General features: G+C 36.2%; 1 protein-coding gene across 2 annotated transcripts in view; it reads right to left on the bottom strand.

Moving 5' to 3' along the window:
* FNBP1L (formin binding protein 1 like) overlaps positions 1 to 19,126 on the bottom strand; it is a 131,004-nt gene that overhangs the window by 52,951 nt on the left and 58,927 nt on the right. For both annotated transcript variants that reach the window (XM_058303160.1, XM_071217244.1), the window contains exon 2: positions 17,420 to 17,535. In XM_058303160.1, coding sequence (XP_058159143.1) covers positions 17,420 to 17,535 — 116 coding nt within the window. The remainder of the gene's footprint in view (positions 1 to 17,419; positions 17,536 to 19,126) is intronic.

Here is a 19,126-nt window from a genome sequence, read left to right on the forward strand (position 1 = left end):
AAAAAATATCTGGAAACCATATCTGCCAAAGATTTAATATCCAGAATATATAAAAGAACTCCTATAACCCAACAACAAAAAGACAAACAACATAATTTTAAAATGGGCAAAGGACATGAATAGACATTTTTCCACAGAAAATATACATATGGCCAACAAGCAAAAGAAAAGATGCTTAATGTCATTAGCCATTAGGAAAATGCAATTCAAAACTATTTTGTGAAACCAACTCACACCCACTACAACAGCTACTGTTTTAAAAAACAAAAATAAGTTTTTGTGAGGATCTGAAGAATAGGAACCCTCATACATTGTTGATGGGACTATAAAATGGTGCAGCCATTGTGGAAAACAATTTTGTGGTTACTCAGATAGTTCAACACAGCATTACCCTATCACCCAGCAAGCAAACACTTCTATGTGTATAAAGAAAAGAATTGAAAGCAGCAACTTAGATATTTGTGCATCCATATTCATGGCAGCTTTATCCACAATAGCCAAATAGCCACAAGGTGGAGCAACTCAAGCATCCATCAACAGATGAATAAACAAAATGTAGTATATATATACACAACAGAATACTATTCAGCCATAAAAGTGAAGGATTTTCTAATATATGCAACAACATGGATGAATCTTGAAGATATTCTATTGGGTAAAATAAGTGAGACACAAAATTACAGACATTATATGAAATAACTAGAATAAGCAAACTCATACAAAAAGTATATTATAGGTTATAATGGACAAGGATGAAGTGGGGGGGTAGTTAATGCTTAGTGGGCACAGAGTTTCTTTTTGGGGTGACAAAAAGTTTTCGTAATTGATGGTGACAATCCTAGCAAAACATTGTGAATATAATTAATACCATTAAAATTCTCTGCTTGAAAGTAGTTAAAATGGCAAATTTTATGTTGTATATATATTACCACAATTAACATTTTTTAAAAAGGAAAGTAAACAACAGATGGTAGCATAGAAAAGGAAGACCTAACACCCCCAAATGGTAGGGTAAGTACAGCAAGGCACTGAAGAGTTCAAATGAACACTCAAGTTTCTGCAGTCAAGAAACTCACAGTCCTATGGGGACAGTTACTGGACACTGTATGTCCTCCTATGGCCCACTGGGTGGACTGTGGGAGAGTGTGGGCTATGATGTGGACCACTGACCATGAGGTGCAGCGGTGCTCAGAGATGTATTCACCAAGTGCAATGAATGTCTCATGATGGAGGAGGCTGTCATTATGGGGGGAGGAGTAGGTTGAGGGGGGTGGGGGTTATATGGGGACCGCTTATTTTTTTAATGTAACATTAAAAAAATAAAGACAAAAAAAGAAATTCTCAGTCACCACTGATAGGTGAAGTAATGTAAAGGATGAAAGAATTAGATCTATAAATGTAATATATATTTATATATTTTTTAATAAAAACTTTACTCATATTTAATACATTATTATACTAAATACACTTTCATAATTTATAAATAGCTGCACAGGTTTGGCTCAAGAGAGCAAATATATAAACATAACATAATATGGGAAGAACATATTACAGAACAGCGGGTTCTTTAGGGAAGTTTACCCAGAGAGGGCATAGTGAAATTCCTGATGCTTTGATTGAGACTGAAAAGCCCTGGGGGACTCTAAATAGAGAAGAACTAACGAGCACTGGCAAGAAAATTAAAAAATAAAAAAAAGGGGGGGGGCATTTATGAGGTCCTGTAAAAGTGGGTTCAATGCTGCCTGAATATCAAATGTAAGCCAGAAAATGTTGAGCAATGAGGTTGGAAAGGTAGATGGAGGACAGACAACCAGCCCTTCTAAGTCATATTAAGGAACTCCGACTACAGAAATGGATGTGGCTCAAGTGACAGAGCTTCTGCCTACCATATGGGAGGACCCGGGTTTGAGCCCTGGGGCCTCCTGGTAATAAAGAAGAAAAAGCGTGCCCACATAGTGAGCCAGTGCCCACATAAGTTGAGTCACCAAGCTAGATGACGATGCATCAAATGAGAGACAAGGGGAATGTCAAGGTGAAGTGCAGCAGAAACCAGGAACTGAGGTGCCACAATTGACAGGGAACCTCTCTCCACATCGGGGGTCTCTAGGATCGCATACCAGAGACTTCTAGAGGAGAAAAAATGAGAAGACAACAAAGACAGAAAAAGAAGCAGGGAGGGAGGAAGGGAAGGGGGGAATATAAATAAATCTTTTTTTAAAAAAAGGAACTCTGACTAAATACTCTCACCCAGTGGTTCTAATCATGATTACCTAAAGGCACCACCAAAAACACTTTTATAGATGAATTATTTCATCTGAACATCAAGTCTAGAGAAAGGTATGCATCGCAGCTAGCAACCTAGTAATTGCGCATGACCTAAAATCCTTTCTAAGAGGGAAAGCAAAAAGTGAGATGGGAGAGAGATGACGAATGTAAGAGTTAATTAGAATAGGTAAATCAACAGAGACAGAAAGATTAGTGGTTGCTAGGACCTAGGAGGGTAAATGCTAATGGGTACAAGGATTCTTTTTGGGATAATGAAAACATTCTGAAATTAGAAAGTGTAGGTGGTTGCACAACTATATGAATATGCTAAAAGTGATTGAACTATACAATTTAAAAGGGTGAATTTTAAGGTATGTGAATGAAATCCCAATAAAGTTATTACAGGAGGATTAATAGATGATGGGTAAGAAGTCCATCTGCCAAGAGTACCTCAAGTCTAAAATGTGATTCACCTTCCTTTACAAATCTAGTTATTTTCTTATAGGAATGACACCACCATCCATCTAGAGTCTACTCATTTTAACCAAAAACCTGGCAACCATTCTATACTTTCTCTAAGTCCTATAGATTCTATTTCCTAGTTAACTTTTTTTAAACTATTCATCTAAATGATAATTTTTCACAAGAAAAAAGACTATACAAGGAGAAGCCCCTTCTCACCTTTTTTACTGCTTTGGATATAAAAACGGGGACAGGACGCTGTAAAACCTTACAACTATAATGGGAAAGACCAAGAGATTCAAAAGATACCCTGAAATCACTGAGCTCTCTTTCCAGATTTCTTGTACGTGAAAGGTCTCTTCTACTTGCTGCTGAATACTATACTATACACTACACTACACTATACTATAGAACAGCAAAATAAAAATATCCAATAGAAAAATGTAGTAAAACCTATAATTCTGAAGAAAGCTTTGGGATCAAGATACAGATGTACTAATCAACATGTGTGAGAACAGTAACAAAACCTATAGGAGCTAACACTAACCGTATATTATTTTCCAATCCCTGGGCAAAATAATTTATATATTTAATCTTTTTAAAAAATATTTTACTTTTTTTACTGTGGTAATATATATCACAGTATGTGTATATATATATATTTAAAAATTTACTATTTTGACAATTTTAAGTTCACAATTCAGTGGCATTAATTACAAGCTGGGTTATCACCACCACTATTCATTATCAAACCTTTTTCATCACTTCAAACACTGTACTCATTAAGTATTAAGACCCCAGTTCCCTTCCCCCCAGCCCCTGGTAACCTCTAATCTACTTTCTCTGTCTCTGAATTTGCTTATTCTAGATATTTCATATAAGTGGAATCATACAATATTTATTTTTATGTCTCATTTCACTTATAGCAATGTTTTCAAGGGTCATCCATGTTGTATCATGTATCAGCACTTCATTTCTTTTTATTTCTTTGCTTTTTTTTTACTTCATTTCTTTTTGCGACTGAAAAACATTCTATTATATTATAAGCCACATGTTGTTTATCCATTCATCTGTCAATGGACTCCTCAGTTGTTTCCACCTTTTGTCTATTGTGAGTAATTCTGCTATTAACATTTGTGTACAATCTGTTTGGGTTTCTGCTTTCAATTATTTTATCTATATACCTATGAGTGGAATTTCTAGGTCATAGGATAATTCTGAGTTTAACTTTATGTTTAATCTTATACTTACCACAAGCAGATATTATTAGCCCTGTTTTATGGGATTCTGAAACATTAAATAACTTATCCATGCTCACATAGTTCGTAAAGGCCAAAATCTACCTTAAGTCTAATTCCAACAACTAGGATATAAACTTTTACCAGAACACCCTACACCTATTTGTGTACATAATGTCTATGGGTGTTTCACGCTGCAAAAGCAGAGCTATACGACAGAACTAAATAGTTGTGTTGTATGGCTCACGAAGCCAAAAGTATCCACTATCTGGCACTTTCCAAAAATGTCTGCTGAAAAATGTTAATAATGGGGGAGGGAGGTATGGGAACTCTGTATTTTCTGCAAGCCCATAACGTCTCTAAATTAAAAAATTAAAACTTAAAAAAAAAAAAGGTTTGCCAACCCCTGAGATAGATAGCTCAGAAAACCCAAGAGAGCATGTCACTGAAGACAAGGATTTTTGGTTTGTTTGTTTTTTAAGTTCTAAGAACACGAAAATAGTCAACAGTGAAACATACCAAAAATAACCTTGGAATTTCAGCAATTATAAAATAACTGATTAACTTAACAGAGTGGTTATAATAACCATAGTCTCTCACCCATAAATGGGTTGCAGCCTAGATATTAATTTTAATGCCAGCGGTTTTCAAGCATGAATTCAAGAAAACAAATTTAACATTTTTAAAATATTTAACAAATGTAAAAACAATTAAAAACAAGCCAAGCTTGGGAAAAGAACATTTCAAAGGGTTTATCAACGTTTTATGCATTGTTTAGGTTCCCAGGCTGTAGTGGACATTTGTCCTTTTGCTTACTTGCATTTCTACCCTTCTTTCTTTTGTTACCAATTTCTGGCGAGGACACTACTGCTTATCAAAAAAACAATGTTATTTTCCACATTCCTCATCGCTCCTGCAGTTAGGCAGGATCATGTGGCTAATTCTGAATAATGGACTCTGAGCTCTGTGTAACTAACAGGTTGAAATTTAAAAGCCTGTGCACAATCCTCCAGGCTCCCTCACTCCCTAATGAAGCAAATTCTGTGGATGCCTCATGTTGAGATGAAGATGGAAACAGCTTGGATTCTTGACTCACCACATGGAGGGAAGCTGCCATACAATGTCACCTTGTACAAGTGAGAAATAAGCTTTTGTTGTGCAAAAACGGTGGGATTTGGATATTGTTATTCCTGTAGAGCCTAGCATATCCTAAAATTCAGCTCCCTCCACTGTCCTGTCCATGCAGCTGCGGTGGGGCTGGCCACATATTAAGATCCAGGAGTACTGATTTGATCCAGGCCTCATATAACCGGGCCATAGTGATTAAAGAATAGGCACAAGGCCAAAGATAGGCCTATCAAAGTCAATCCTAAACTAACTTTCTATTTTATTTCTTAGGAAAACATGTTTTCTTTCTGCTGAAGTTTTTAAACTGATAGGACATAATCCCAGAGCTACCTTGTTAGAAAAGCTTACTTGAAAATTAAACCGAAAGAAAGGAAAGCAAAACAAACCCAAGCCAAAGAGGAGACAGATTTTTAACACTTCTCTGAGTATCTGAGTCTAGCCACTGCAGAAACCAAGTCTACTCCTGAGCATTTTAGTCAGGTAAGCCAATAAACTCCAGTCTGAGTTGGCCTTTTGACATGAAAGAATTCTGAGTACTACAGAGGTTAACCACAAAAGCTGTAACATAGCTTAAATGTAGCACAAATAACTCTTACTTAAACTCTTATCTTCTGGGAGGAAAAGGGAAGGAGAAGATAAAGAAAGTAACTGTACCTTCTGAATATGCATGGTTAGTCCTAAACAACTTAAAAAAAAACAAAAACAAAATTTCTCGCTCCTCTTTATGTAAAAACTCATCCACCTGTAGGCAATTCTTCCCACAGTCCTCAAGAGACCATACACTCCCCATTAAAGAGTACACCTAAGCCAATCCTGCCACTCAAAAAGCTATCCAAAGGTCCAAAATATTCTTGTTTCCCACTCAATCAAAACTTCTATCCAAGGAAAACATTTTCTGGAAGAATATACACCAAATTACTAATAGTACTCATGTCTAAGGAGTGGAAAGGGACTGGATTTTTTACTTCATTTTACTAAAGTATTCTTTAAATGTGTTATATTGAGTATATACTGCTTGTTAAACTTTTTAAGAAGTGAATAATTCCCTCAATGCAGCTGATCTCAGTTGGGCTTTGTAAGAAAACATTCTAAAGTCAGCAAAAATTCACACCAACTTGGGTTAATAAATTCTACAAATCTCATCTTTTTTTTGCTCTTGGGATATAATATGCTTATTAGCTCATATAAATCCAAATGGCTTCTCTTAAATATGCAAGGGTAAAACATTCAGGTTGTTCCTAAACTAAAAATATTTTAGGCAATCCAATTCTCTGCAAAATGGGGTAGAAATCATACTATTTCTTCTGGAAGAAGGGCAGTATTCAGGTACCTGGGACTGACTGACCCCTTTTCTTAACTACCCCTTCTTACATCTAATGGTTAACCTACACAGGAGCTGCCAGACTAACACAAATGACTCTATTTGTGAGCCTGAGTTATGTGATCCAGAGATTAAAAAATAAGAGCAACAACAACAACAACAAAAATACACCTGAATTAATCTGAGCCAAAGAGAATTTCCCTTTCTGGGATTTTTAAGACTTTCAACTTTAGATAGCTTTGAGTGCAGTTTGAGAGTTGAAGCTCTGAGACATAAAACTGGCACTGTTGGTAACTGTGTTTCCTGGCATGTGGAAAAAGTCATTCTGCACTGAACAAATGAAGCCGAAAGAAGCCAAAAAAAAAAAAGACAAAAGCCTTTGTGTTTCACATTCTGACTTTTTTCTCTGTAACCTAGAGTTGCATACCAAGCCTTCCAGCAGCCTTGATTAACAACCTCTTCTTGAACTTCAAAAATCAATAAATTTCCCCATTATGCTTAAACTAGCTCAAGCTGGGGTTTCCATTACTTATTGTCAAGAATACTGTCTTACATAGTAGAAAATTAAACTTAAAAACAAAATAGAAAATCACAAACCCAAACATTGCAACATGTGATAGAACATATTTGGATAGTATGTTTATTTAAAGGGACATGCTTTCTTTCTCAATTTTTGTACCTCTACTAGTGGCAATTGCTGCAGACCAATGACAAGAAAAAGTAATAAGACTTATTTATATACCTGAAGTATTTTAAGGGAAGAAAAACAAACAAGATTTGTGGATGTGAAGGTACACAGAGCTAATGTCTATTCTCATTTTGTAAACTCCAGTCCTTGTCTTTGCTTAATCTCCATCATGTCAAAGTTCATTGTACATGAAATATATGGGAATGCACACACATAGTATCGACTTCATAGTCTAAACTCAAAGAATACATGCAACCATTCATTACTATTTACGATGTGATAAGCAACAATGTGGTTTCTAGGAAACTGCAGATATTTCAGAAGAGTTATCTTTCAGGTATTAGTTAAAGACAAAAAGAAAAATTATTTTATCTGCTCAGTTAAGACTGAGAAAGGGGCAAACTGCCACCACAGATTTAGCATTATACTTTCCAGAGAAATTCTGCCCTGCAAGTTAATCACTTTTTTCCTACTAAATATTAGATTTTAGATTCTTAAAAGAGAGGACTGTATATACTTTAACAGTCAAATATGCAAAATACAAAAATAAATAAGCAGCTCATTCTGTCTGATTTGATTATTTATACATATAGACTGACAAACATTTTACCCAACTTTAGTCACTATTTAAATGATTACAAAAGAATAAACAAATAATTTGACAACAAAACTATTGGAGGCATTATGAAAGATATGAGGTTGAATAAATGATTTTTACAGCCAACACCATTAAGAACAAAACTACTTTTGTTTTGTTAAAACAATGAGGTCTTTAAATTCTCTTAATCAGAAAGCTCACTCTCAAAATATTTAACACAACTGATTTTACCTCATTCACCTTCAGAGTTTTTAGTGTTAGGTTCTGCTTCATCATTTAATCTAAGAAAACATTTTAATATAAAAACCAGGAATAGTCTTTACGATTTTTGTTATGATGGATGAGCCTGAGTTTCTTCATTAGCAAAGTGGTAGAGTCCATTGATTAAATCATTCTACAACAGCTTATTGTTGGATGCCTTCTATAGGGCTTGTACTCAGCACGTGTTAGAAATACAATGGTAACAAAGATCATCAAATTCTAGTAAAGATTAAATGAGACCGCATTTACAAACTGAAAGTGACACTCAACTCAGTAGTTGCAAATGTAGCTTAGTAGTTTGGTGGACAATTAACTCAGGGAGTTCTAGATATAACATGGTAGAAAGATTGCACTGAGATAAAAACAGAGTTCTATAGCCCTCAAAAAAAGTACAAGGACAGCAGCAGAACACCAATACTTAAAGAACAGCTAAATATACTAATGATAACTATATGAAACCCAATTCAAACATATCAGGAATATATATATTTACATGCATTAAAGAAAAGTTCTCCAGTTGCCATGCTATTTCTTCTCCAATTTTCTACCAAGTCAGGAGAAAATAGCTAACAGAGCTAAGGAGCACCTTAAAGAAAAGAATCAGAGGAAGAGCTACAATAACATTATGCGATCTCTAACTCCAATTTGTAACAGATTATGGGGATAATAAAAGTAAAAAGTATTTATCTTAAATCATCACAATTTAAAAATGAATACTTTCTAAATGAGATTTAAACAAAAATAACCCACAAGTTGCTTTTTTTTTTTTTTTAACCTTTCCCCAGTCCTTCATTGTTTGTACTTGCTGTGCCTGTTCATCTTTTTTTGTTTCTTTAGGAGGCACCAGGATCCAATGTGGGAAGGAGATGCCTAGTTGCTTAAGTCACCTCCATTCCCTGCTTTGTTGTGTCTCTCATTTGTTTTTCCTTCTGTTTCTTGTTGCATCATTTTGTCATGTCAGTTCACCACGCCTGCCCATCACACCAGCTCACTGTCCTACTCATCCTCTTTAGGAGACACTGGGAACCTCTGCTCCCTGCCTTGTTGAGTTTCTCATTATGGTTTTCTTCTTGTGTCTCTTGTTAAGTTATCTTGTTGTGTCAGCTTGCCATGCCAGCTCACTGTCTTCTTTAGGAGGCACCAGGAACCGAACCAAAGACCTTCCATGTGGTAGATGGAAACCCCACCACTTGAACCACATCCACTTCCCCCCACAAATACTCTTAATCTGTCTCTTAAGAAGGAAATGAAAATAAGCAAGGCTTCTTAAAAGAGCCATTTTTAATTTTTCACCTTCCCTAAAGGAGGAAAAAAATTTTTTCTTAAAATTAGGAAGGACATCTAAAGTGTTAACTTTTTCTTATCTATTCTTTTTTTTTCAAAGATTTATTTTTTATTTCTCTCCCCTTCCCTCCCACCCCCCCACCCCAGTTATCTGTTCTCTGTGTCTATTTGCTGCGCCTTCTCCTTTGTCCACTTCTGTTGTTGTCAAAGGCACAGAAATCTGTTTATTTTTGTTCCATCATCTTGTTGTATCAGTTCTCCATGTGTGCGGTGCCATTCTTGGGCAGGCTGCACTTTCTTTTGCGCTGGGCGGCTCTCCTTATGGGGCACACTCCTTGCGCGTGGGGGTCCCCTACGCAGAGGACACCCCTGTGTGGCACAGCACTCCTTGCACGCATCAGCACTGCACATGGGCCAGCTCCACATGGGTCAAGGAGGCCTGGGGTTTGAACCGCGGACCTCCCATGTGGTAGACGGATGCCCTAACCACTGGGCCAAGTCCGCTTCCCTTATCTATTCTTATCTTTATGGAAAAATAGACAACCAGACCTAAATTCATGATGTGTGTTTTTTTAGGAGGTACTAGGGATTGAATCCAGGACCTCATACGGGGGAAGCAGGCACTCAATGACTGAGCTACATCCACTCCCCAATGAGAGTTTGGTTTGTTTGTTTGTTTGTTTTTTTAGGAGGTACCAGGAATCAAATCCAGGACCTCATACATGGGAAGCAGGCGTTCAACCACTAGAGCTACATCTGCTCTCCTGAAGTATATAATTTAATTTACAGCTGTTACATTTCATACAAATGTGTTAACTGGAAATAATACATTGTACAGTTTTTGGATAATTTATTATGTCTGTAGTAAAATTCTTTAGAAACCCAAAGATGTATGTCTTAATCACTGGACATTGGTAATAAAAAAAAATCTTGCTCAATAGAAACTTATTAATTCTTCCTATGCCAATAGGCAGTATGATGTAATATCAAGAGCCCAAACTCTACAGTGAAATAGCCTGAGTTTGAATCTTGGTTCTGCCAAAATAGTTGTTTCTTAACCTCTATCCACCTCAGATTCATAATCAATAAAATCATAGACACCTCACTGGATTTTTGTCAAAATGAAATGTGTTAATATGTGTAAAGCACTCAGAAGAGTACCTGACACAGTTAAGTGCTATATACTGTTAAGTAAATACCAATTCACCAAGTAAAAAGTGCTTGCTCTGCGCCATTCACTATTCTAGGAACTAGGAGTAAGACATAAACATGACAAACAAAAATCCACTTTCCTTGTGGAGTTCACATTTTAGTGTGGCATCCATATTCTAGAATTAAGAGGTAAAAATTATTTAATCAATATATCTTCCAATACAAGCACCTAGTATGTTCCCAGGCAGCTTAGGGACTGACAGGAATCAATTCTATGAAGAAAGGTTATCTACACCTAAATATATGGGAAGTAGTTTCTCCTGCTTGTATGCAGATACTGCTTTTAGGGTTTACTAAAATCACAAACTCAGGGGATAACAAAGCAGTCTGAGAGTTAAATAATGCAGATCAAAGGATAAAAGAAATCTCTACTTTCAGAAAGTCAGGACAAAGATGGTTCTTCTGAGTCTAAATACACAGAAACTGCAAGTTGTGATGAAAAGAGGGATAAGGAAGGAAAGAATAAACAGAAAAGAGGGACTAATTTTATTTGGATTATTCTAGATCTAAGCCTGTCTTAAATATGTGGAACAGCTCTTAACAGAAAAACAACCTTGTTGCTGTTATGTACATGACACCAAGCCCTGGAATGGATAGCAAGAAATACTTGATCAAAGATTCAGCTTATGGTCAGAGATCATAATTTTGAAACTAAATTGAAATACAATTTATTCAATTATTTATTTTTTCAATTTATATTCACTGAGCTGTCCATGTTCCAGTTATGCTGCCAGACTTGGCACAAGTACATAAATTAACACAAAAACTAACACAATCTGATCAAAAAGAATTGAGAGAGAGCTCTGGTTAAGACAGAGTAACTTGCAGGCTTCCTGTCTTCTAATCTATTTCTCTTCCAGTATTGCTACATCTGAACCCAAAAAGTATATTTTTTAGTAAGGGAAGGAAGGAATATAATTTCATATAGCACTATCTCTGTGATGGGAAACAATACTGTAATTAGTTTTACTAGAAATAATAAAATGATACAAACCTATGAGGTATACAGGGCTTATTTTTTTATTTGGAAATTTTTATTTTATCTCTGCCATACAAACAAAATAGTGTAAGTTTATTTTAAAAAGCAACTGAGTCTAGTCTTTTGTATCTTTGAAAACAGAAAACATTCTACCAAGTGATTTGCAATTACCACTTAGCAACAATCAAAATCGACATGATTCAATTGTCCATAAATGTCTCCAAACACGAATAGATGCTTTATTTTCTATTTATTCCCTTCCTCGATTTAAAAAGCTGATACTGAAAACCAGTACAAAATAAAATTAAACTGAAGCCATTAAAACACAAGAAAAGAAGAAAACGGAGGGAAAAAGAAAACAAACTGGGGATACCAAAGACTAATCAACAAAACTTAATTTTGCAGAATAGTTAAAATTTAAATGTTTAACAAACTCAATATAGTTATTATTTAGGAGGAGAAAAGCTGCCATATCACAATGAATGAAATTAGCCTCTGCAGTACCAAAAACAAGAGGGAGTTAACCAAAAGAATTTTTCCCATTAGAGAAGAGTGAAATAAAAAAGCAAACCCCTTCTCCTTAGGCAAAACAGCAGCTGATAATTCAATCATTTACTAAGCATTCACCTAAAGTAACAAATCTTAATGTAAGGAAATGGGTAGAAGTTCATTCATGCTTGCCCCCAACTCTTCATTATTTGATTATTCCAACACCATCCAATAACCCTGCCCTTGCTGCAAATCAGTTCAACTGAGAACCATCATTAGGATGAAAAGGTGCCAAATTCCTTAAGTATACTAGGATGGGGAAAAATATGCAAATCATTAATGCAGAGCATCTACATATAATAAAATCTACTTTTTCTCAATGCAAAGATTACTTTTTATTATGTGACGGTGGCTTCTAACCACCCTTGCCTCAATGAAGAAGTATTCAAATCTTTTTTTAACAGAAAAATTAAAATGGTTTTATTGGTTACAGAACAGAAAGGTAAACAAATCTGCTATCTGATTAGTTGAGTCCTGTTACTCTAATAAAGGCTCAGTCATCGAAATCCTTGAGGCTTGAGTTATTCCAGACAGTTAAATAGCAAGAGTGAAGTTAATTACCAATTTTTACTCCATAATTTATGATAGGATTTTCTTTTGAAATATACCATCTTCTTTGCTTAAGAACAAGAGTTTTAGATTACAAAATACACAATCGTTGAAAAGATTTCAGAAATTTAAGTGTATAAAGTAAATGCTCAAGTTACTCCCTTACCAGCCCCCCACTCACATTACCCAGGGTAACAACTGTAAAAAAAATTTGGGGTGTAGCCTTCTAGATAGCTTCCTAAATATATACCAATTTTATATATAACATACACATAGCTCAAAAAAAATAATAAGGTGCTGGGGAATGAATCATATACTCCACAAAAGTCAAATTCAAATCTTAATCCACATTCCTGTGGTTGAGAACCCATTTGTAAACAGGACCTTTTGAAAATGTTATTATTAGTTAAGGTGAGGCCAAACTGAATGCAGCGGAGGGAGGAAGGTGAGTGGATGGGTCAATCCCTTTAAAGCAGAGGAAAGTCAGGCACAGTCAATTAGAAGAAGTCAGAAGCCAGGGAAAACCAGAGGAGACCAAGGACCAAAGGAAGTAGCAGCAAATCAAGGAACCACAAGGACCAGAGCAAGCCAGCAATAGAAGACTACAGGTTCCAGAGGAGTACAAGGCCTGTTTTTTTTTTTGTTTTTTTCTTAAGATTTATTTATTTCTCCCCCCCGCGCCCCCAGTTGAATGCTCTCTGTGTGTTCTTCTGTGACTGCTTCTATCCTTATCAGCAGCACAAGGAATCTGTGTTTCTTTTTGTTGCGTCATCTTGTTGTGTCAGCTCTCCGTGTGTGTGGCACCATTCCTGGGCAGGCTGCACTTTCTTTTGAGCTAGGCGGCTCTCCTTATGGGGCGTACTCCTTGCGCGTGGGGCTCCCCTACGCGGGGGACATCCCTGCGTGGCAGGGCACTCCTTGCGCGCATCAGCACTGCGCATGGGTCAGCTCCACATGGATCAAGAAGACCCGGGGTTTGAACCATGGACCTCTCATGTGGTAGGAAGATGCCCCATCCATTGGGCCAAGCCCGCTTCCCTGCATGGCCTGTTGAGACCTTGATTTTGGACTTCTAGCCTCTAAAACCATGAGACAAGAAATTGACTTTTAAGCCACTGTGTGATATTTGTCATAGCAGCCTTAACAATCTAAGACAGGAAGTCTTACTGTATACTTTAGTTCTACAACTTGCTTTATACACTCATGAAATGAATATCTTTTGAGGTCTAAATATGCTGGTAGACCAGATTTTTAAACTACACACACCACATGGCTTTTGTCCTTCATTCACCTACTGACAGACAGGAACTTTTAAGTGAGAACTTTTTACCCCCCCTGCAATGAACAATTTTAGGCATTCTTCTTTACACACTTGTGTTTTTCTGCAAGAAAATACAGAAAAGAAAGTGCTAGATTAAAGCACAGGCACATTTTAAATTTCAAAACACTGCCAAATCCCCTGCCTTCTTTAGAATAATCTGATTAACTCTTTTCTTGAGGCTACAGTCTCAACCTTAACAATATCCACCTTTTTTCTTTTTAAGATTTATTTACTTTCTTTATCCTCCCCCCCCCCCCCCCAAGATAGTTCCCTCCTCTGTCTGCTCATTGTTTGCTCGCCTTCTTCAGGAGGGACCGTAACCCAATCTGGACCTCCCACATGGGAGTGGAGTGCCCAAAGGCCTGAGCCACATCCTCTTCCCACAGGCTGCCATGTCTGCTGGCTTGTGGCATCTAATCGTTGTAATAGAGATGGCGTCCAGCTCATTGCAGCAGGGGCAGCGTCAGCTCATTGTGGCAGGGGTGGCATCTGCTCATCTTGTTTTAGGAGGTACCAGTATCCAAACCTGGGACCTCCCATGTGGCAGATGAGCATTCAACTGGTTGAGCCACATCTGCTTCCCTATCCATTCTTTTTATGCTGCTGCAATAACAGTGATACTTTTAGAGCCATAGAAGTAGATGGCATTATCACTCCTACATTAAATAACCCTAAATTAAATTACATGCTTTTTGTAATTTTTTAACACTTTTAGTGTTTGTTATTTGAACAATTTGCAAGAATTGGGATCTAGGTAAATGAGGGAAAGTTTCATTTTTTACATGTGAGGACATTCTGTGACTGCTACTTAAACTTCTTCCAGGCCCTTAATACTTCCACAATGTAGAGGGTGAAGTTTCCAAATCGTAACTACTATATGTTATTTTATTTTTAAAGAAGCTTTCAGGAAGCAGCTGTAGCTTAAGTAATTGAACTCCAGTTTACCATATGGAGGACCTGGGTTCGATCCCCAGGACCTCCAGGTAAAAAAAAAAAAAAAAAAAGTGCCCCAGACCTACATGGAGAGGAGCAGACCCCCATGTGGCGAAGCAATACACCAAAAAGGCAATGATACAACCAGTTAGAGAAGAAAAAAAAAAAGGCTCCTGATTCCCCCCTTCTCTGCCCCCAAGATTGCTCCCTCATCTGTTGGCTGGTTGGTTTTGCTCATTGTCTGCTCATTGTCTGTTTTTTCTTTAGGAGGAACTGGAAACCAAACCCAGGACCTCCCATGAGGGAGACAGGCTCTCAACTGCTTGAGCCACATCCACTCCCCCAGATCATAACTTTTAGATGGGTGAAACATAATCACTATTATTAAAAGCATACCAGTAAGTTCCTTGTTCATATTCTCCGTATGAAAAATACATTGTTTAAAAACCCAGAGGAGGGAAATGGATCAGGACATTAGTATAATGTTACAATTCCAGTAAATGTCAGAATTATTATATCATTATAAAAATAATCTACCGATTCATCATACCAGTTTATTCCATCCCTACATTCTGTAAGCTGGTTTAACAAGGGTCACTGTAGTGCATATATATGTGTGCTTTACCACTTAAATATTCCTCCTTCCTTCTAGGACACTACTTAAAATTCCCTGTGGGTAAAATTCCTTCCTCCATTATTGACTATGAATTGATCCATATATTCCCAAATCAGTGAATTGTTCAGGACAAGCACATAATAACTCAGCCAGGGTCCGTATGACAAAAGGAGACATTTGCTGGGATTTCTGGTGAAAATAAGCTAAGTGTTGTATTCTTTCCTATTTCTATTCCCCTCCTCTACCTTCTTCTACTTCCTTTTCTCCTCTGCCCCAAAAAGATACTAACAGAGAAGACCATCATTAGTCCCCAGAACTGCTGAAGTATGAAGATACGAAATCTAAAGTTAAGGGGATAGAGAGGACAATACTGAATGGAACCTGAGGATTAAGGCAACAAGTGCCAAGAGATAGAGACTAGAGACATGATCTAATGATCAACTAACTCCAAACAGGATAAACTCAAATCAACAGGATGAACCCACACCATGCCATGTTATAATCAAACTGCCAAGTGCCAATAATGAAGTCTGAAAGCCACATGAGAGAAACAACATGTCACATAAAAGGGAGTCGCAATAAAATTAAGTGCCAATTTCTCATTAGAAACTATGCAAGCAAGAAGGCAATAGGATAACATATTTAAAGTGTTAAAAGCAAAAAAACTGCCAACCAAGAATTCTATATCCAGCAAAACTACCTTTCAAACATGAGGAAAAGCTTAAGACATTCCCAATAAGCAAAAGCTGAGGGAGTTCATCACTAGACCAATTCTACAAGAGATACTAAAGAGTTCTACTGGTTGAAAGGGAAGAACAACAGATTGAAACCACATGAAGAAATAAAGATCTCTGGTAAAGGTAACAACATAGGTAAATTTTTTGTCTTTTTTTTTCTTTTTCTTTAACATAGGTAAATATAAATGCTAATACAATTAAATTTTTTATTTGTAACTCCATTTTTTACTATCTATAGGATCTAAAAGGCAAATGCATAAAATGTAATGATAAATCAATGGTTTGGAACTTATAATACATAAACATATAAATTTTGACAAGAAATACATGAGGTTGGCGGATGGAGGTGAGTACAGGAACGTAAGACTATGCTGCTATCAAAGCAAACAGTCATATTATAGATTTAGGATGTTAAGTTCAAGCTCCAAGGTAACCACAAAGAAAATATCTTGTCTCATAGAGACAGAAAGTAAAGGACATGCATCCAGGGGTGGGGAGGAGGGACAATGAGGAGTTAATGCAAAATGAATGTTGGTTTCTGTCAGGGGAAGCGAAAGATCTAGTAATGGATCATGGAAAAGGTACAGCAATGCTGCAAATATGATTAATCCCACTGAATGGTATGTCTGGGAGGGGCTGGGATGGGAAGACATATGCTGTATATATGTTTCCACAAGTGAAAAAAAAAGAAAAACTAAAGTGATCATGACAATTAAATGTAATACTCAATACTGGACAGGATCTTGGAAGAGGAAAAAAACCTCAAAAGGACATTATTGGGACATATGAAAAAATGGAATATAGAGTATAAGCTTTATATACATGTTAAATTTCTTAAACTTGATAACTGCACTTAAGGTAGATACATAATAGAATATCCTTACGAAAGGTACATAGGTACAGTATTAAGTATTTAAAGAGCCCAATATATACAACCTATACTCAAGTGTTCAGAAAATTGATTAAAATAGAAAGCTAGATAGATGGATAAATAGATGAACAGACAGAATGATATGGCAAATGAGGTAAAATGTTAAAAACTGGTGGATCTGGGTATCTTTATACTGTTTGTTTTTTTAACTGTCCTATAAATCTCAAAGTATTCAAAAGAAAAAGTTTTGTTGTTTCATTCTTTTTCAAATTACCTGATTCAATCTAATTCTGTTGACAAATATAGAATTTAATCTCTGGAATATCACATTTATTTACAAAGTATCTAATATTCAACTGTTTATATACGTAGTATCATTTTTAAGAACTGAAAAAAATTTAACTTACCTCAATTGTTTCGCATAGTTCTGTTCAATTTCTATCCTCTCTTTAACAAATTTGGCGTATCTTTCCAAGAAGTCAATTCCCCACTGTGTATGCTTGTCTAGACTGTCGAACTGATCCTGGAAAACAAAGGTAAAAACACACTGAAAATTCTAAAATTTTATCTACAAGTGTATCTGTGTGTATATTTGTTCTAATAAAGCTTTATTTACAAAAACAGGTGGCCGGTCAGCTCTCCTCTAAGCCAGAGAGTACACATGGGAGTCTAAATGATACATACTGGTTGCCTCTACCTCCTACCCACTATATATATTTTAACCAGCTTCTGGAGGCAATGACATATGTAAGGAAAAACCTAGACTCTTCTCTGGCTGTCCCCATACGCCTCTCATCCCCTTTAAGGCATAGAAATAGGTTTTCAGCATAAACCTTGCTACATTATGAGTAAGTATCTTTAATCATTTGGTTTCCCTTGGCTGCAACAGCTTCCCCTCAATGCTTTTGTGCAATTAAATCTTTGAGATTCATTCAGTTCAGAGCTTTATGTCCTCCAGAAAATATTCCCTGAACTCTCACACTAGAATAAGTGGCCTTTCTCTGGGACCCAAAGGCTCCAAAAAAATTACTATTTTATTCACTTGACAGAAGCCATGAATATTATTCAGCTGTAGACACCAAAGGCCTAACGCTGGACCTGGCATAACAGCAGGCATTCTATTGTTTAGCTAAACAGAATTAAATATATCTGGATTAAAATTTTGGGCTATGCTATTTACCCCAAGTTTGACTGGACAAGTCACCAAGGCTCTCTGAATTCCTTCCTTCTTGAAATCAAAGAACAAATCTGAAAATATTACATCTTTTTTTAATTACATCTTTGTATTTTTAACAAATAGGGTCAAGACCCACTGAAACATTTTAAAACAAGGTAGAAATTTGTGCTTCTAAATGTTTTCAGTGTATAATATTTGCAGATGGGCGCTGTACGACGTATAAAATCCTGTATTTTATCCATGATTATTCTGTAAACTCATAACTTCTCTAATAAAACAAAAACAAAAGCAGGAAGTTGGGCTTTCTGAATGTGCATTTCATGTCTTTCATTAAATCTGGGTAGTTTCTGTCATTATTTTTTAATATCCCTTCTGCCCTTTCTCACTTTTTCTCCTTTTGGGACATCCATAATGTATATATTGGTATGCTTGTTATTTTACCACAGGTCTCTTGGGCTCTTTTTTACATTCTTTTTTTCTTTCTGCGTCTCAGCCTTAATCATTTAAATGGTCTTATCTTTGAGTTCTCTGATTCTTTCTTCTTCTAGCTCCTATCTGATATGGAAACCCTATAGGGAATTTTTCATTTCAGTTACTGTGGTCTTTAACTCAGTATTTCTGTTTGATTCCTTTTTAAAATTTCTCTTTATTAAAATTCTCACAGTTTTCCTATATCATTTTCCTGATATCCTTTAATTCTTTCTCCCTGTTTTTCTTAATCTCCTGGAGCATATTGAGGTTTTGTTCCCCAGTAATGTCCAAAGTCTCTTCTTCTTTGTTGATGGTTTCTGAATTTTCAACTTATTTCTTTCAATGGGCCATCATTTTCTGTTTCCTTGTCTTGTAATATTTTGCTGCAGACTGTACATTTCAATATTTTAATTTGTTAACTCTGGAATTTGGTCTCTTAGCTACCTGTTTCTTAAGTTTGTATCCA

Source organism: Dasypus novemcinctus, chromosome 9 (assembly GCF_030445035.2).
Source record: "Dasypus novemcinctus isolate mDasNov1 chromosome 9, mDasNov1.1.hap2, whole genome shotgun sequence".
NCBI lineage: Eukaryota > Metazoa > Chordata > Mammalia > Cingulata > Dasypodidae > Dasypus > Dasypus novemcinctus.